General features: G+C 41.2%; 2 protein-coding genes across 2 annotated transcripts in view; both read right to left on the bottom strand.

Annotated features, from left to right (window-relative positions):
- Positions 1–3,793, bottom strand: part of bcar1 (BCAR1 scaffold protein, Cas family member) — a 50,070-nt gene extending 46,277 nt beyond the window's left edge. Inside the window, exon 1 of the mRNA XM_080872283.1 lies at positions 3,153–3,793. Within this exon, the coding sequence (XP_080728409.1) occupies positions 3,153–3,164 (12 nt within the window). The 5' untranslated portion in view covers positions 3,165–3,793. The remainder of the gene's footprint in view (positions 1–3,152) is intronic.
- A 3,021-nt stretch (positions 3,794–6,814) lies between these two features.
- cfdp1 (craniofacial development protein 1) lies at positions 6,815–18,630 on the bottom strand. Its single transcript, XM_080872328.1, has 7 exons — positions 18,406–18,630; positions 17,501–17,624; positions 17,038–17,263; positions 16,456–16,565; positions 14,703–14,834; positions 9,728–9,886; positions 6,815–8,014 (listed from the first exon to the last, which is right to left on the bottom strand). Exons 1-7 carry the CDS (start codon positions 18,473–18,475, stop codon positions 7,924–7,926), a joined length of 912 nt encoding a protein of 303 aa, XP_080728454.1. The 5' UTR covers positions 18,476–18,630; the 3' UTR covers positions 6,815–7,923.
- Positions 18,631–20,151: the final 1,521 nt, after the last annotated feature.

Here is a 20,151-nt window from a genome sequence, read left to right as displayed (position 1 = left end):
CCTTCTAGTCTCAATGAGCACTGAAAGCAATAATTAGGCTGTTTAAAGTGCTTTTCATTAAGCATTTATTTGAACAGGCACACTAAATGTGACAATGTGAACTGCTAATTAACACAATGTCCTGAATCTTTGAAGGTGTAAATGAGGATGCATTCACTTACTTAAAAATGCAACTGCACATAAACAAAATATTAATATCTATACAAACGATACTATATAATACACTATTTCTATATTACTATATTGTATTTTTTAAACTCTTGCCACCTCCATACATCAACATTTTGACTTTCATTTGTCAAAAAACAACATAGTGACAACAAAGTTATTAATTAAGACTGACACATAGACATATAGATATAGATTAACAGACTTATTGCATTGCATTTAAGATGAACCTGCTCTATGTTGCATTAATGCTACAGGTATTATCTACGATAGATCGGATTTTCAATGTTTCCAGTGGTCTGGGTTTTAAATAAATAAATAAATTATAGTGCTTGAATATGATTATTTTACATATTTGTAGTTGGAATCTTTTCTTCTCCTTGCTTCTGTGCAATAACTGCACATGTATAATCTAATCTAAGTGCTGATGGGGCGGGGCTATTCATTTTCTCAAGTTTATTAATAACTTACATAATAAATTGAATGAGAAGAAATGAATTAAAAACATATAAATCATTATAATAATTGTAATAACTGATTAAAACTACTTAGGAGACTTAAAATAATAACATTAAAAACATGCCTAATGACATACGCAATCATAAGTGTTCCAAAGAAACCTGCACTGTGCAGATGTGATGCGCTAATGTGTTCTAAATAACAAGATTTCTCCACATCTAAGACAGCGAGACTTCTGTATTACTCAGAGAAATGTGTGATATTGATTATTGAGCAATGCATTTCTTAAGGAAACACACTTATCATCATTATGCTGTCAGTTCACATCACTGCTGCTCACCTGTCACTCTCATCCTATCTTTAAGTCTTCAGTAAACACAATAAACATTGTGTTGTTAGTATTTGTTTGGTTCTGATGAGTGATTTTTGTTTGCTGTTAGGTTTTATGAGATCTGGATGTTTTGCTAAAAAATTGGAAATGTTTAAATCTTATATTGTCTCATACTGACAATCTACTGTAAAGATAAATAAAGAAAAAAGATTATGTAATCCCTAAATATTTATTCTATTCTATCAAAATATAACAATAAATAACAGGACGTGACTAATGTTGATCATCATTGCATGTTTAAAAGAAATTAAGACATTAACAACAGAAGGATGTGATTCACTACAGGCACGCGCTGAAAACCTGTCACAAAGGGAGGTAATCCTTGGATACTTTACTTATGAATATGTACATATGTATGTAGATTTAACTATATCGTACTGTGGTATCATAACTACCTAAAGCTTTATTGACCTCAAATGACACCATTGTATTGTTGGAGTGCACAGTGTGGAGTGAGCAGTGGATCAGGAAGTTGGTTGTGTAATCTAATAGAAAGGTTGTTTTTCTAAAGTGTTCCTGGGAAAGATACTAAATGACCCCATTCTCTGCTCTGGTTTGTAGTGTAAAGTGCTTTTAAAGAACTGAAGCTAAAAAACAAGGACTCTATAAAAGCCAATCCATTTAACACAGAGACTTTGGTCCAACCCTGACTCAAAATGTCGGCTCAGACTTTCACAACAAGAGTGCTGATCTGTTCATCTCACCTCTGTGTTAGTCCGTGTTTACCACACCAGCCATTAGCTAGCATCAGAGCTACACTGCGTGGAGGCAACAAGGAGGCAACCAAAAACTTTAGACAGCTTAGTTGACACGACCTGCAGGCCCGGTCAGCTTTTCTCTGTCTCATTATGTTCTGAGCAACACTTGTTAGGAAACTTTCAGTAATATAACATGTCCACAGCTCCATTGATATTATTGGTCTTCTGTATGCCTGCATTCACCAGAAGAAAAAGTCATGACTCTTACAATGAGCTGAAATTAAACCAGTGGGCAGAAATTAGGTGAATGAAGTAAATTTGTTAATTGTATTAATTTTCCATTGTTGTTTTGTCAATTCAGATTTTTAATATACACCAAATTTTTGTTTTGAATGTATCATCTGTACCACCTTTAGGTGTGCAGTCCCGCTGCAAATAGGCCAGGAAAATGTCACCGTGGATGTCAGGCAACACTCCAGATTAACACAACAGCAGTGTAACAAAGATTTCCTTTATACAAGCGGAAAACAAGTATCGCATTACTTCTTTAAAAGGACCACTGAGCACCGGTGTTAATAACCTGCGTCATTAACAATGGAAGCAGCACAATTCAAACTAAAGTAAGAGCATGTGCATTGCTGAGTACTCTCTGGCAAACAGCCACCGTACAGCACTGGCGCGTGCGCGCGCGTACTCACGCGCCCACGGTAAAGCCTCCAGGAATTGTTTTTAAATGAGAGCTTAAGGAATGCGATAAAGACCAGCAGCACAGCTCCATCAGGGCCATCTGACATCCGCCGCTACAACATCCAAATAATGCAGCTGGCACCCAACAACACACACATATATATGCATTACAACCAGTGTGTGTGTGTGTGTGTGTGTGTGTGTGTGTGTCCACCCCCAAAACACACACATATACATGCATTACAACCAGTGTGTGTGTGTGTGTGTGTGTGTGTGTGTGTGTGTGTGTGTGTGTGTGTATCCACCCCCAAAACACACACATATACATGCATTACAACCAGTGTGTGTGTGTGTGTGTGTGTGTGTGTGTGTGTGTGTGTGTGTCCAGCCCAGAAACACACACAAACTGTCGCCCACCACAGAGCCAGGCTCAGGCCTCACAGAGCTCCGGCACACTGGCTCGTCACTGTCCTTTACTAGCAGGCAGAGACTAGTTAAAGGTACACTCAACGTTAGCCTCATCAGCCATAGGCTCTCAGTCCATTTATGAATTAGAAATGCTTATTACATATTTGCTAATTATAGTGTGTAGCTGTTTCAATCGGTGCCAGGCTAACAGCAGCTATGTGACTGGGTGTGTGCTGTAGTGAGACAGCTGTCAGTGTTATGCGTGCTCCGTCCTGCTCCACAGAAAACGGCAAATATGAAACATGGGAGACGAGCAGCGACGTGTTTGCTGACATACTCACAGGAACAGACATTTTGCTGGTGCTCCTGCTTTAGACCGCTCGGTGCTTCGTCGCTTGCTGCTTATTTATTTAGCACTACCAATTGTTCTTGCTAGCTCTCCAAGTGTCAGTCCTCCGTTATCCCGTCCATAGTTAGCTCCAAAGAAAAGGCAAAGGTCCGGCCGGACACGGCGGCTGTGGGCTTCTTCAGACCGGAGTGTTTTAGTGCGGGATGTAGCGGCAGCATGAAAGCCTGTGCTGCCGCCTGAGTGTCAGCAGAGCCGGCTTCCGCCTCGTCTCCTGCCGCTCCCTTCTCTGTCCCAGATTCCTTCAAGGATATCTTTAGAAAAGCTTCCGCTCGGCCACAGGGACCGGGACCGCGCACATTCGTCAGAACAGCGTGCTGTCGGGTCCGTGCCGTTATCCACCGGGAGGAGAGCCGTGCCTGTCCCGGTCTACCGCCGTCCTCCAGCACGGATCATCCAGCGCTGCCTTAAAGGGACCGGCCTACATTTACGATACATGCGTGCTACCCTCTGGGGTATGCTGGGGTGTGTTTCCAGAAATACACGAAAAGACTACAGCGGTTCCGCGTCTTCGTGACCATTTACCACCGATAACCGATATAGACAACTGCTGTACCAGCCGTGCTGCTGGCCTTTGGCAGTATGAATGACATACAGCACCAACAGCACCGCACTGCTGGTACAGAGCCCGAAACATGCAGACAGCGGAGAACCCGCTGGCTAAGAAGAAGAAATGAAGTTGGAAAAATCATCCGTTATTGGGTAGCTTTCTCAGGAGATGGGTACTTTGTATCAAATTCAATTATAAGAAAACAGATGGAGTATTAATTAATGAAAACATTCATTTAACAAGATCACCATTATAGGTCCATGCATTTAAATCTCTCATGAAACACCAGACTCAAAAACAGCTGTGCTGATCTCTGCTTACTGAAACCCCAAGATGATCACCAAACCAAACCACAGCTATAGTACCTGCTTTGCTAGAATAAGAGAATACATTAGTGTACAAAAACTGGCATAGGACAATCAATAGACCTTTGAGTTTATTGTATTTATTTAAAGATGGATCAAATAAAACACACTTTGATGATCTTCACCTGATCAAATTTACATATTGCCTTTAGAATGTAGAAAATAAGAAATAAATGTGTGGATCATAGAAGTTTAAATCTTTTTTCTAAAAAAAACAACAACAATAAAACCCCCATCATGCACTCATCCACTCCTGGGCTACAGTCTAGATTTGGAAACTATACCTCTGCATGCTTCATGTTACAAATATGGTGTTAATGCAGGAACTGAATTCATGTTCAGGAATTACACGATGGTTAGGACTGTTGTCTCACAGCAAGAACGTCTTGGGTTTGAATTCATCTGGCCGGGGCCTTGCTGTGCTGAGTTTGTATCTTCTCCCCATGTGTGCTCTCCAGGTACTCCAGCTTCCCCCCACAGTCCAAACACATGCGCTTAAGTTAACTGGTGATTCTAAAACTGAGTGTGAATAGCCGTCTGCCTCTCTGTGCTAGCCCTGTGACAGGCTGGCAACCTGGCCACGGTGTGTCCCCCACCTGCCCTATGGCAGCTGGGATAAGCCACTTAACTGGATATGCAGAAGAGAAAAGATAAAATATATTTTTATTGCACATAATGCTTGTGCCAAAAGTTGCTGACTTAGACTATTTTATGATTTTCTTCTAATGAACGGTGGCTATGGGAGAAATGCCACTAGTCTTTGGGCTTACAGATAAAATTCAGAATCAAAGCCAAATTGGGAGCATGTCTATGAATGAAATAAAATGCTTTGTCTGCTGTGTTGTTTCAGTTGATTTCTATGGATGTTTAGTTTTTTTTTAACTTTCAAATTCAAGCAATCTTTAACTTTTGACTTCAGAATGTCATGTGACCAGCTATAGCTGTTTTTGTTCTTATACCCGAAAAAAAATCCAAACTCCTCAAAATCCTGTGCACTTCTATAAAGCTTGTATTATTGGTATACCTACATGTTGCCACCCACCTCTGCTTTCGTTAAGTACCAACATCAAGTTCAATAAGTTTCCATAGTTTGGATTTTTTGATTTTAGTTAATAGGTCAGTGAACCTCCTTTCGATGTGAAGGAGCAGTGAAAGGAGGTGACTGACCAGCCAGTTGAGGTGGTTCGGGCATCTGACAAGGATGCCAGGTGTTGTGGGCATGTCCCACTGGGAGGAGGCCCCAGGGCAGACCCATGGACACGCTGGAGAGATATCTGTTGGCTGGCCTGGGACCGCCTTGGTGTTCCCCCGGACAAGCTGGAGGAGGTGGCCGGGGTGAGGGAGGTCTGGGCTTCTCCGTTTGGGCTACTCCCCCTGCAACCCGACCCCGGATAAGCGAAAGAAGGAAGGATGAATGGATGGACAGTCACCTCCCACTCTTCAACAGAAACTGCAAGCGGTTGCCTCAGTCCCCAAGGGCTTAAACTTGAAACATCTTACTTCTTGTCTGGAGTGTGTAAACATGCTGCGCCGTATGCTAATTTCCAGTGACTCACAGCAACTACAAATAACCAAAATCACAGCTCAGACGCTTTCATCTTGAGGCAAACCAACCACCTTCCACAAAATTTGCAATGCTCAACACTTGTCTATCAGTGTCTCAGGGAGCAAGTTCACAAAGCAATGTGCAGCGCTTGATGTGGGGTTCACAGTCACTGACCCCGAGGTCAACGTGTATTTTAAGTAAGTGATGTGGGAAGCTGCTGTGGAGAATGCCAGAAGTTCAAAGGTCAGCTACAAATGTTTTGGACCAAGCTTTAACATGAATGTGTTTCACCCAGCTGTTTGTGTTTGTCCTTACACACTGCTAATATCAGCACCAATCCTTAATAAGAGTTCTTGTTCTCTAAATTTACATGGATTTAAGTGTTTCTGAAGAAACATAAACATAGTTTTTTCTTTAAATCTAGCAGTGCTTGCTAGTGGTATTTCAAGATGACTGCAGCAATGTTGGTTCAGTCTCATCTTCTTCCATGACGCAGTGGCCCGGTTACCACAGCTGTAACTATGCTGCAGTAATCCCACTTGCAGTTTCTTTAAGACCTGCACTTTCTGGTTACTGCTGTTAGCTACACTGTTAGCATCTTTCAGAGGTCATCATCAGAAGCTTCAGCAGAGCAATAGTTTTACTTTCAGCTGCCACAACCTGCAGTTCAGCTGAATCTATTTAAATAGTGAGAGAAGACTTTGAAAGTGTTAATACACAGATTGGCAGAGCTGTGAAAATAAGAAAACTTCAGATGCTACACTGACAACCACATGTTATTTAATCATTACTACATTTTGGATCATTAAAAATACTGGCATGAAATCAAATGACTTGTTTATTTTGATTTGAGTGTGTGCACTGCTGTGGGTGGGAGAACTGCACTTGTTGTTGTTGAATGCAGTAGCTAGACTTTTGGAAAGGCAGAACTCGCACATTCACGGTCACCGCCAATCAGCTGAAAACCAGCCAATCGATCAGTGCATCTCTACTGAAAAGACTCACTCTGTTCATCTATATGTGCAGAATCATTACATGTGATGTGCAAACTATTTTTTCTTGAACATTTAAATGTCATATGTCTGCAGTGTTAATAATAAGGCCTTTTTTTGTAAATCAGTAACACTACAAACTGCTAACTGTACACAGTGGTTTTTATAATGAGCTTCAAACTCTGCAAAATACAGATTTGTTTCCATGATAATCTGAATAATGTTAAACACAAAACTATCCTGATTCTATTGATGAAAGCAATAAGACAGTTCAAACAGTTTTCCTTAATTGATAAAACACCAGAGGTACAACCACACACACACACACACACACACACACACACACACACACACACACACACACACACACACACACACACACACACACACACACACACACACACACACACGAGGACCAGGAAACACAGAAACGTCCAATCAGTCTCACTTTCTGTTGCAGCTATTTGTCCACTGAACCTAACGGATACGTTTGCTTATCACAAACAAAAAATACTATTACTAATACTAAAATTCTACGAAGTACACTTTGATCTGTGAATCAGCCAGCAGACTGAGGTACTTAACGGTCTTATGGATGAAGTAACATTTTTTCTTTTAATAAACAGCAGCTGTAACGTACCATATTATGATTCAGCTATTTTGGAGTCATCAATATGGTGAGTATTACCACTACTGCATGGCTCAGGTTTGAGCTCACTGAAAACAAAATTATTGTGTTTGTGGTTTTGGTCGGCACCAACAAAGATACATAATTACAGCCTCTACCCTAACAAGACAGACAGATCGTCTGAGTCCTTGTGCTTCTTGGCCTGTCAGGTTTTACACTATAGATGGTGTAATGTTCCCAGATCCTGAGGGGTATGAAAGTTCAATAACAGAGAGAAATTATGCAAAAAAAAAAGAAAAAAAAAAAAGAAAAGAAAAATTACAATAAACCAGTGTGGTTTTTAATCCATCCTTGAGGTCTTAAATCAGCCACTTGAGGAAGCAGGAGGGATGCAGTGTTAAGGTCTGAGATTCGTTATTGGTTACACAAGGATGGAAGCACACGCAGCAACCCTCCTCCACACAAACTGAGCCTATTAATATACCGGGCCTGAAATAGACTCGAGCGAGAACAGTAGTTTGAGCTCACTGTAAAGGGACAACAGCACCTCATTAGAGAAAGAAAGAGAGCTGCAGGAAAGAAAAAAAAAATTGTTCTCTGTGCGAGTGTGTGTTGTCAGTCTGTGTCATTGCTTCATATTGCTCAGTCGTACTGCCTTTTCCAATTCAAACTGGCGGTGGTCGACACGCTCCAAGAAATTCTTCCGCTCCACATACCTAAGCACACACAAACAGAAAAGAACAGAAACATCAGACCTACTTTTATCAATCCAGGTACTGCAGGCTGTTGTCATTTACTAAAGAAGCACAGTGTCACCCCCGTGTTTTAGGGTGGCTCTATTGCACATATATGCATATATGCTACTAGGGGAGCTCATTCATTGTGAACGAAAGGGGCAGAGTTTAGTAGAACAGTGTGCAACTGGCACAAGTGTGCAGCTGTAAAAGTCATCTTGTGACTCATCACTGCTGCCTCACTCTGCATGTTCACAGCCTGATGAGATGAGGATGCATCTTGTTTTATAGGCAGCCAGATTACTCACATTTCTACAAAGACAGTGGAACACAATGAAAATGCCTCATGTCAGTAAACAGAGCATCTGTTTTTAACTCTCTCTGGTATTTTATCTTTAAAAAACAAACTGTAAAAAAAAAAAAAATACAGTATAACATACTGTACTGTTTTGGTTGGCAGACTATTCACACACTCACTACTGGATCTACTGATTGCTGAGATGCCAGTTTGCACTGCTCTTGGTATAATGCTGGTCAGTGCTGAAATGAACCGACTGCTTTGTTTAGAAATGCAAGATTAATGTTTATGGTCAGCCTCATTAGGGACTAACTCAACGCTATAATGTTACAGCAGAAATGAGATCCTCACAACACTTATCAACCTTTTCCACTAGGACCTACTCAGATTGGCTCAACACGGTTTTTAGGGTTTTTCATTAGGTGATGGCACCTGGTACCAGGTACTTCTTTTCATACCTACTTTCTTCCACACCTTGCGATCAAAAAATAAATAAAATTTAAAAAAATGGAGTGATACTTGCCTGCCTGCTATCTTTGTGCAACTGTTAAAAGTTGAAGCGTTTTTGCTGTTAACATGCAAAAGATTGATAACTTATGTTTATTTACCATGCTATAAAATTAAGTACATGATCTCGACCCATTTAGAGCACAAGCAGACATCTCCACTTTTTTTTTACTGGCACAGAAGTAATACACAACCAATATGATAAGTAAGAACAATTATATTCAATTTCATTTTATTTATATAGTGCCAAATCACAACAATCACCTTAAGGAATGTTATATTGTAAGGTGAAGGCCCTAAAATGACCTCTTGTGAGCAGGTACTTGGCGAATGTGGAAAGAAAAAACTCCTTTTTAAAGGGAAGAAACCTGCAGCAGAACCAGGCTCAGGGAGGGGAAGTCATCTGCTGCAACCAGCAGATTCTCCCTCCACAAATAAACCATTCCTCTGCAAATTCTCAGTTAGCTATTTGATAGCTAGTCTTTCAAGAATTTGAAAATAAGAGGAAGGTTGGAAATTTCTCTATAGTTAGCTAAGATGAGGCCGAGGAAAGACTTCTTAAAGAAATGGTTTAACTACAGCCACCTTGAAAGCATGTGGTAGCCAGTTAATAATTATTGGAAGGAGTTTGATAACATCAGTAGGAGTCTAAAGAAATATGAGCTGTTATTAAATATTAAATACGTTATTAAGGTTGTTTTACTTAATGATATGTCTGTAGGACAGGCGTACTTCCTTTTTTCTTTTTGTTCAGTTCAAGTATGATAAATAAATATATACAAATCTTACTAAATTATTTTGTCACGTAAAATAATGACAACATCCAGTTTTGATGAACATCCCTCTGGACCACAGTGAACATTACTTCACACATGCTGAAACTCTCTTACCCTTCTCTGCCTCTGTTGTGGATAGCCAGCTCCTCGGTGATGCCCTCCTCAGATTTAAAAGCATCCCAGTCCATTTTTGACTTTTCCAATGTACTCATTTTCTGCTTCTTTCCCCCAATACGACTTAGGACATTTGACATGCCTGCTGGACGCTTAGTACTGAAATCAGAAAGAGAAGCCTTTAGGTGACCCACCAAATTCACACCCTTAAGATTTGAAATTCAAGGTCAGTTTAACTGTCATTAAGGTTGCATAACAAACTTGCAGAAAAAAACACATAAAAACATTGAAAAAGAAAAGATAAGAAAAGAAAAGAAAAACTATTTTGATTCAAAAAGCTGATGGAAACATTGTTCAGAGATTTTGGTCCATATTGACATGATAACATCATGTTTAAGAAACTAGTTTAAGATGATTTAAACTTTGTTACAGAGTGTGTTGGGTACACTAAAGGGACAGACAGTGATAGGTCAGCAACAATACTGTAGATGAATAATGCACAGTTGATACTAGATACTAAGAGGCAAAGGGTGCAAAATGACCATTATAAAAACCATTACACCACCAACAGCAGTCTGACTAGTGTTTCCAAAATCTCATATCCCGATATAAGACATCTATCGTCCGATAACGATATAAATCACAAAAATGTAACACGTTCTGTAAATTCTGTGAATCTCGGGCAGCTCGACTTGCGTGAAGTGTTTCCAGCTGGGCATCGTGTAGCTGGAGTCGAGTGTTTTAACCGATGCATGAAACGATACATTTTTAGACATAAGTTGTAACAGCCTTTGTGAGTATTTATTACACGGCGTGCTGCGAGGAAAAGCCTGTTCTAACGTTTGAGTCTAAGGTTTATTTTTTACCACCTGACGGCTCTTTTGTTTCTCGCCTGCATACTCATTCACATAATTCAGTTTATTTTGAAAAGTCTCAACAGGATCTTGAGCTTTATTGTGAAAGGCTTATGTGGAAAATAAACAAGCGGACATGCGATGGTGTTACCATCGTTGTTGCTAATGACAACGCATAAAAACAGGCGCTTGTCCGTCTGTAGTGTGGTTATATTAAATATAAGAGAAAGAGAGAACTTTAAGAAATTAATATAGCCACCACAGTGACCATCAAAATGATGAAAAAATATTGCTGTAAACAGTTTATTTTGCGACACCACAAAACAAACGATAGCGTAAAATGAAACGATAGACATTTTTATATCGTCATCTGAGATATATCGTTATATCGAACAGCCCTACTGTCAGCTTGGTTTTCAAGTTTCTCGCCATGCTTCTATATCACAGGCTGAACGTGGACACAGACTCTTATAGTTTTATGAGGACAGTACATAAACACAGACTGGGGCAATTATTAACAGAATGAATTCACTTTTGAGTAATTGCCCAGCTGTAACTTGCAACATCTTTCTCCCCCATTTTAGTTATTTGTGTTACAGGTACAGTTAATGCAGTGGCCCCTGAGTGTAGTACAGTATCTCATATAGTCTAAGGAGGTTGGAAACATGGCAACTGGACTTCTTTCTTTCCCAGCTCCACTACCATGACCTGGATGACTAAAAAGTAAACACAGACAGCATACTGCAGAAATTAATTTATGAAGGACCAACAGCTTCTATGGTCAGACTTCTCTCACACACACACACTTATTACTGCCAGCTTATATAACAGCACATACCAACACTATCATCTGAATCTACAAATAAATGATAACTACACAACCTCAACAAGGACTGATGATGGGGTGGTGCTAATGGGTCTTTCCTGTTGTGTTCCCTTTTACTTACACACACACACACACACACACACACACACACACACACACACAGCTGAGATAAACAGGCAATGGCTTGTAAAGCACCATACTTCCTGTAAGCTGGAAGATGATTTCCTGTGTCTGGGGTGGAAGATGTGCACATCCTTAGCTGACTTATTACCGTGGCAACAAAAAGTATTGGAAATACTATTGTATTGGAAGTTGCAAATGGAAAAAAGCAGAAATGCATTGCAGAGCATACAGCGGGATAGTGTAGCTGGATTTCACTGTTATCTGAATGGGGTGAGGTGAAGCACAGCTGGCACTAGTGCTACTCCAGATGTGTGTTTGACATGCAACAAAATCTGTTGCATACAGGTCACAGGAGCCGTCTGTGCTCTCACTGGATCAAGTCTGCACAGGCTTGAGGTCTTGGGAGCTTCAGTGATTTTTAAATAATGATGATGATCTGCAGATACGCAAATATGACCAGAGCTACAGTGGGGCAAAAAAGTATTTAGTCAGCCACCGATTGTGCAAGTTCCCCCACTTAAAATGATGACAGAGGTCAGTAATTTGCACCAGAGGTACACTTCAACTGTGAGAGACAGAATGTGAAAAAAAAAAATCCATGAATCCACATGGTAGGATTTGTAAAGAATTTATTCGTAAATCAGGGTGGAAAATAAGTATTTGGTCAATAACAAAAATACAACTCAATACTTTGTAACATAACCTTTGTTGGCAATAACAGAGGTCAAACGTTTACTATAGGTCTTTACCAGGTTTGCACACACAGTAGCTGGTATTTTGGCCCATTCCTCCATGCAGATCTTCTCGAGAGCAGTGATGTTTTGGGGCTGTCGCCGAGCAACACGGACTTTCAACTCCCGCCACAGATTTTCTATGGGGTTGAGGTCTGGAGACTGGCTAGGCCACTCCAGGACTTTCAAATGCTTCTTACGGAGCCACTCCTTTGTTGCCCGGGCGGTGTCTTTTGGATCATTGTCATGTTGGAAGACCCAGCCTCGTTTAATCTTCAAAGTTCTCACTGATGGAAGGAGGTTTTGGCTCAAAATCTCACGATACATGGCCCCATTCATTCTGTCCTTAACACGGATCAGTCGTCCTGTCCCCTTGGCAGAAAAACAGCCCCATAGCATGATGTTTCCACCCCCATGCTTCACAGTAGGTATGGTGTTCTTGGGATGCAACTCAGTATTCTTCTTCCTCCAAACACGACGAGTTGAGTTTATACCAAAAAGTTCTACTTTGGTTTCATCTGACCACATGACATTCTCCCAATCCTCTGCTGTATCATCCATGTGCTCTCTGGCAAACTTCAGACGGGCCTGGACATGCACTGGCTTCAGCAGCGGAACACGTCTGGCACTGCGGGATTTGATTCCCTGCCGTTGTAGTGTGTTACTGATGGTGACCTTTGTTACTTTGGTCCCAGCTCTCTGCAGGTCATTCACCAGGTCCCCCCGTGTGGTTCTGGGATCTTTGCTCACCGTTCTCATGATCATTTTGACCCCACGGGATGAGATCTTGCGTGGAGCCCCAGATCGAGGGAGATTATCAGTGGTCTTGTATGTCTTCCATTTTCTGATGATTGCTCCCACAGTTGATTTTTTCACACCAAGCTGCTTGCCTATTGTAGATTCACTCTTCCCAGTCTGGTGCAGGTCTACAATACTTTTCCTGGTGTCCTTCGAAAGCTCTTTGGTCTTGGCCATGGCGGAGTTTGGAGTCTGACTGTTTGAGGCTGTGGACAGGTGTCTTTTATACAGATGATGAGTTCAAACAGGTGCCATTCATACAGGTAACGAGTGGGGGACAGAAAAGCTTCTTAAAGAAGACGTTACAGGTCTGTGAGAGCCAGAGATTTTCCTTGTTTGAGGTGACCAAATACTTATTTTCCACCCTAATTTACGAATAAATTCTTTACAAATCCTACCATGTGAATTCATGGATTTTTTTTTCACATTCTGTCTCTCACAGTTGAAGTGTACCTCTGGTGCAAATTACTGACCTCTGTCATCATTTTAAGTGGGGGAACTTGCACAATCGGTGGCTGACTAAATACTTTTTTGCCCCACTGTAGACTGATTACGCAGAAGAGTGTTGGTGGGATGACAGCACGTATAAGGTCTCCTGTCTCACCCAAAGGGTGCGCTGGGACAAACCAGTCTCATGGGAGTGTGAAGACTACGTCAAAAATCCTGGCGAACACCAGTGCTACTCCTCAGGATCTTAGCAGACACACGTGTATTATCAATTTGAAAGTCCTAGGTGACTTCCTTTTTGAGTTAACGCATTCACAAGATTCTCAGATAACTTGACCTCTGACCTTGAGTTCAAGGTCACTGAGATTCAAGCTCGCCCAAGATTTTTAGAAGATGCAGCCATGGTGTCAATTTGAGAGTCCTACGTTGCCTGGTTCTCGAGTTATCACCTTCACAAACTTGGGCGTCCACGTCGCCCGCCGGGTGACAATAATACTCCATGAGCCTTTTGTGGCTGAGGGATAAAAACTGATCAGCAACAAGGAATGTGATGCCGAAAGGTGACACAGGACCAGAATGTATATAATATGAGGAAAGTCACCAAACCTAAACAATATCTAGCTATATCACAATTCTTAAAAACAACAGTTTTTTATTATACTAATAGAAAACTTCGCTCTCAGACTGTGGGCTTACCTGTGGTTCCTAGGATATTTAAAAGTGGAATGGCACACAGAGTGTTCAGCCATCAGGCGCCACTCCTGTGAAACCAGCTCCCACTTTGGATTTAGGAGACAGACACCCTTCTCTACTTGTAAGATTAGACTTAAAACTTTCCTTTTTGATAAAGCAGAGCACTTAAGACTGGATTCAGGTGGTACAGAATCCTCCTTTATACCGGTATAGGCTCAGGCTGCTGGGGGACTCCCCGTGATGGACTGACAATTTCTTTTCCACTCCTTAAGGCCTTTACACACTAGATTTTTTCGGACTCACCTATTCTCATTGCAACCATCCACACCGACTGTGCAGTTTTACAGTACAAATTTTTAGCATTTATTTCTTCAAACCAATCTTGATTTTTCAGCATTTTTTAAGCAACAACCACGCTCGTGCACTGGTACTAAATATCCAATGATATGGAAATGGTAGAGTAATCCTGCAGCAGTAATAATCCTAGAGTAGTATTTGTGTACCTGGAACCAGGGAGTGGTGGAGAGCAGGGTGATGACATCTTCTCTTTGTCGCTCTTCTCGTCCTCTTTGATGCTCTGGCTCTTGAGATAACTCTTTGCTTCCCTGGAGTCAGCTGAAACCTCTTTATTCACCCTGAAAGATGGAGACAAATGTGTATTCTGTTAAACTGTATTAAAAAAAACATGCAGACAGATAAAAACTGCTTCAGTATCCAGCAAGCCTATGGAGCACACCTTTCCATTAAACATCATTAAACAACAAAAACAGAGGGAGTTCCAGGTCTTAAACGTGCAAGTAGTGTGTGATACAGTGAGATTAGACTCATGCATACAAGAGAAACATGTAGAGCAAAGACTTGCACCGTGTTCTTCAACATAATAACTGCTGGATAAACCAGGTATTACATATAGACTCAACAATGCAGTCACATAAATGCAGGCTAAAGGAATCTTCATGAATAGTCTGTGAGTAATTTATGATATAGGATCTTCCCCCAATCTTTGTGCACAAACTGGGCTTAAATTTTAGGCATGTAAGCATACTGCCATCAGCCCATACTGTGCTAGATGGACAGGGAGTTAAACGATGCACTTTAGAAGTTCCATGAGTACTTGCGCAGCACAGATGCTAGAAAATTCTCAGTGGTTGGCTGAAAGCCGGAATAACGACAGAAAATGTTCTCAAATCCATGATTCTGATTGAAAGTCATTAAAAATCAAGTCTTCCACTGCCCGTTTAAAGACTTAGGACTACAGTACACTTTGCCATCACGTCACACACCACTGTAGCTGAGTTTCACCAGAGCGCACAAACACAAAACTAACCTTTCCATGAGTCCGAGGCACGCTTTCATGACCATAATGCCTCTAAGCAACTGGAGACACATAAACAAGATGTCTGTGTCAAAACTGAATAGAGCAAACAGGGCCAACAGCAGGAGGGTTTCATATTTGCAGCTTAACAACCCCCCCCCCCCCAAAAAGACTGTAAGAACTATAAGCATTTGGAGCCTGTGTACAGATGAAAGTATCAAAAAATCCAGCCAAAGCAGCTTTTATTTATTCCATGGCTCAGTCAGCATATAATTTATGGTCAAGCTGCAGCTTCCTCTCTCTATCACGAAAAGACATCCAACAGCACAATGATGCAGCCCAACAAAACTGTGTTTTCTAAGCCAACTTTCTTCATATTCATTAAAGAAAAGAAACTTGAAATCCTTCGATTGTCTGCAGTTGAGGTCAACTGTATTCTAGGAATATCATTTTCAAGAGAACTCCTTAATATCTCGAGCATATTGTGATATAGGGTGCTGTGTTGTTACCATAGCAATATAGCCTTTAAAACTCTGGGGTCAAAACTGAAGTCACCTTACTAACTACAAATACTGCTTCACAATGCAGGCCTCAGGGCTCCCTATCACTTTGAAATGTTGCATTAATATGATGACAACCAGATTAAGGCATAATGCTGGAATGCTACTGTTCACAAATAACCACTGCTTAAAAAAACAAAAACAAATAATCTTTGTACCACACTTCTTCATTTAAATAACAGTATTTTCAAGTTTTACTAGTGTCAGAAACTAAGCACATCTCTGGACTGTGTGGACATGATAAGAGTTTAGCCGACGCTCATTCACAAAATGGTCCTGTTCTTACCAACTGAGACATCCGCCTACTACACTGCCATCAGACCAGATGGTGTGTGTCCACCTGCTGATTAGTGTGCAAATGCTTTTAAAACAGAAGCTTACCGAACCTCCTCGCCTGCAAAGTCAAAAACTTTGGTGATGGTGACTTTAGCAGGACCTGACGACTTCGTTTCAGTCACCGTAGAAACAGTCTTGGAAACTGTGGAATCATCCTGAAGACAAAAACAAAAGAACGATACTAGAAAGTAAGTATATAGAAAACAGACACACAGAGAACAATGCTGTTCAACACAACAATGCTCCAATGTGAGTTTAATCAACTTGATATTTTGCAAGTTGTTTTCCCAGTTAGAGACCAGATCAAAACAGCAGCCTCACAGTGCCCAAACTACAGAGCCCACAAGTGTCTCTCCCCTGATTTCATCTTCCTTTGCTGTTGGGCAAGACTAGTGCCAACTTGAGTTACTACACCATCTTGTGGTGCAAATTGGTATCGAATCAAAGTCTGTTCAGCTCAGCTTCAATTTGAAAACCCCCACACACAGATATTTTGGACATAAGATGACTAAAAGTGTTCATGTCTCAAAGGTGGTTTATGCAAATCAAAGCAATCGTCCAAGCTTTAAATTCGAACACATTTAAAAACCTGGCAAAATGAAATATCGAAGTTTCAAAGATATTTACCTTCTGTGCGGTACCCGACTGTGGTGCAGACTCTTTGGGTCTGGATCCAACGTCAGATAAGAAACTGGCCCAAAGTTCATCTGACTTTTTCTTCTGTTTTGCCTCATCATCCTGAGCCTTTGCCTTAGTGGGTGTTTTCACTTCTTCTTGTGGGTTATCCGCCTCTTTAGCTCCACCAACATCTTCATCTTTGTCGTCTACTTTCAGTAATCTCTTCTTTCTCTTTCTGTAAATGTTTTAAGTGACACCAGCGACTAAAACTCAAGATCATGAGGATCTGATGACATTTACTTTTTTTGGACATCAACTGTAGTCTATTTTATGAAGCCATAAAAAGTTTTACTTTCAAAGAATGAAAATGGTCCAGTGTTCCCGCCATCAGAGAACACAAACAGATTTAACTACATTTTCTCCATTTGGAAACACTGTCCTCTCATTGAACGGTGCTGTCGAAACCTCTTACCTCACACTGATGTCCTTTTTCTTTTTTTTCTTGCTGATGGGCTCAGAATGGGGCACACTGTCATCCTCATGAAGAGGGTCCTCCTTCTCACACTCATTTATGTCATCCTCGCTGAGGTTATCATCTGAGGTGAAAAAGTACAGGAAGCAGTGTAAATGATGCATAACAAGATCAATATCAAGAATAATCAAATCAACTTAACTGTACTAAGAGGGCATCATTTCATCAGGCTTTTTAATCAATGTGGATGTGAAACTGCATTTAAAGCTAACAATGAGAGTTAACTCAGCATGTTTTGACACAGCTGATTTGACTGATTAGCACTATTTTTTAAGTGAAAATTATGACTTGAACCATATCACCAAGAGAACTCAGGCTTCATCTTGGTATATCAGGACTGCATCTGCCTGTTTGGACTGTATAATCTCACACCTGACTGAGCTTCCAGATTAACAGCTGCAGTCTGAGTTTTTCTACTAGAAAGTCTACAATAATCCAGGCTTTTTTTAAGCTGCCATGGCGATGTCAACTCCATGTTTTAGGGCTCCAAGTCACAAGTACTAAAGAGGGTGAGTAAGGCGCTTTTTGTAACTACTGTATTGCACTATTGCACGTGCTACTCAGGCTGTGTGCATTATTTTGTGAGTGTTTGCGTCTGGATCTGAATTTGATTTGATGTGAAAACAGTTGAATGGAAACGAATCAAAAAAAGCACTCGTAGCTTTCGAAGAATTTCTCAGCTTTAACATGCTTTATTTCAACACAGGGAAAGAGAGCCATCAATAACCATCAGTGTCAGTAACCATGTTTCTGCCTGTCGTTTGCAGCTCAGTTAATGATACTTAAGGTTCTTCTTTTTCTTCACTGAATGGCAGAAACCTCACCATAGTGTTTACAGTCCTCACCTGATGGGACATAGTCTGCATCTTCATTCGACGAATATCCATCAGAGTCATAGTCGGAATAGTTCATCATGCTGTCACTGCTAATAAGTTCCTCCTCGCTAACGATGCAAAGTACAAACGTTACCCTTAAAACTCTGTGACGGGCATAAATAAACTGAACACCTGAAACATGTTAAACGAACGAAAATACAAAATGACTTCTGTTTCTTCTTCTTCGGCGGTTTGTCTTCTTCTTCTTGTGGTTTAATGGCGGTTGGTAAACTATCTTAAGGAACATATGCGCCACCTACTGGACTGAAATGCGGCACAGAAGACAGGCGGGGAAAACGGAACGAAACAAACCCCGTGTATTAAATCTGTGTGCTTCATAGATGTCACTAGCTGGCCAAAGACTTGAAACAAAACCTCTGCAGGAAGACTGCTCTTAGCATCACAAACTGGACAGATTCTGGCTGCTTGTAGTGAATACATAATCCAGCTGTGTTTGGCTGTTAACCCCTGGATCACCAATCCAGTGATAATTATTTCTTCTTCCCAGTTCTCAATCCGTGTATAAGAAGATACTTGAGTTCCATATACAATGTGCCTCATTCACCCATTCATACAAGGACTTTTTTTTCTACACCTAAGTGCTTTCGGTCACACTAACATTCTAACATTCATATACATTCACACCCCACCCAAGCACTGGTTCAATTTTGCCCAAGAATAATTTGGCATGCAGACTGACGCAGCCAAGGATCAAACCATCCACCCATCTTCTTCCGCTTATCCGGGGTCAGGGGGGCAGCAGCCTCCTCCAGCTTGCCCGGGGGAACACCGAGGAGTTCCCAGGCCAGCCGAGAGATATAATCTATTCAGTGTGTCCTGGGTCTGCCTGGTGGGACAAGCCCGAAACACCTCACCCAGGAGGCTCCCAGGACACATCCTTGTCAGATGCACGTACCACCTCAACTGGCTCCTTTCGATGTGAAGGAGCAGCAGCTCTACTCTGAGCCCCTCCTAGATGGCCAAACTTCTCACCCTATCTCTAAGGGAGAGTCAGCCACCCTTTGGAGGAAGCCCATTCCTCAAGTCCCCAAGTCTTGTATCCACCATCAGAAAGTGAAGCATGACAGTAATCAATTTTAGGGGAAATAAAAGCATGTAATGTCTCTGCATCAGCTAGAGAGAGGGGAACTGTACTCTGGCAATAACCTTAAGGTGATCTAAATCCTTAGTTACATTTCTGTCTTAGTTTCAGTTAAACGTCTGTGTTGCTCAAAACTAAGATCCTTGTCAAAGATGATGCCTACTGTTTGGAGGTTTTTATTGCCAGTGATTGTAGGTGTTCTGACAGTTTCTTTCTCTGGGCTTCAGTACCAATAATTAAAACATCGGTTAAATGTTTTTTGCCATCCATGTTTTAATATAGGGCAGCTGTGGTGTAGGCGCTAGAGTGGGTTATCTACCAGTTGGAAAGCTAGTGGTTCCATTCCCATTTACTACATTCTGCATGTCAAGTATGTAGTCTGGGACAGTTGGCCTATGTGAAATTCTGTTTGAAGGTTCAGTGTGTAGGTTTTGCCATTATGCAGCGAGCAAACAACCAAGAACCACTTACTGCTAAAGAGACAGAGTGAAAGTGCACAGTATATCCTTGGTTTCTCATCGCTTATTGTTGCAACCAGGAGGAGTACAAACGTGTCTCCCTTGGGCTGTCTATCAGTCTATCAGCAACCAACCAACCAACCCAGTGATGTTCAT

The sequence above is a fragment of the Rhamphochromis sp. 'chilingali' genome (genome assembly GCF_963969265.1).
Source record: "Rhamphochromis sp. 'chilingali' genome assembly, chromosome: 2".
NCBI classification, from domain to species: Eukaryota; Metazoa; Chordata; class Actinopteri; order Cichliformes; family Cichlidae; genus Rhamphochromis; species Rhamphochromis sp. 'chilingali'.
This window is presented reverse-complemented; position numbering and strand designations above follow the sequence as displayed.

What these genes read in the sequence shown, in the direction of transcription:
- cfdp1 (XM_080872328.1), bottom strand. Translation starts at nt 18,475, where the DNA reads ATGATGAACTATTCCGACTATGACTCTGATGGATATTCGTCGAATGAA. An exon ending in AAAAAGGACATCAGTGTGAG is followed by an intron (nt 17,264 to 17,500) that starts GTAAGAGGTTTC and finishes AAACATTTACAG; the next exon opens with AAAGAGAAAGAAGAGATTAC. An exon ending in AGTCGGGTACCGCACAGAAG is followed by an intron (nt 16,566 to 17,037) that starts GTAAATATCTTT and finishes TTTTGTCTTCAG; the next exon opens with GATGATTCCACAGTTTCCAA.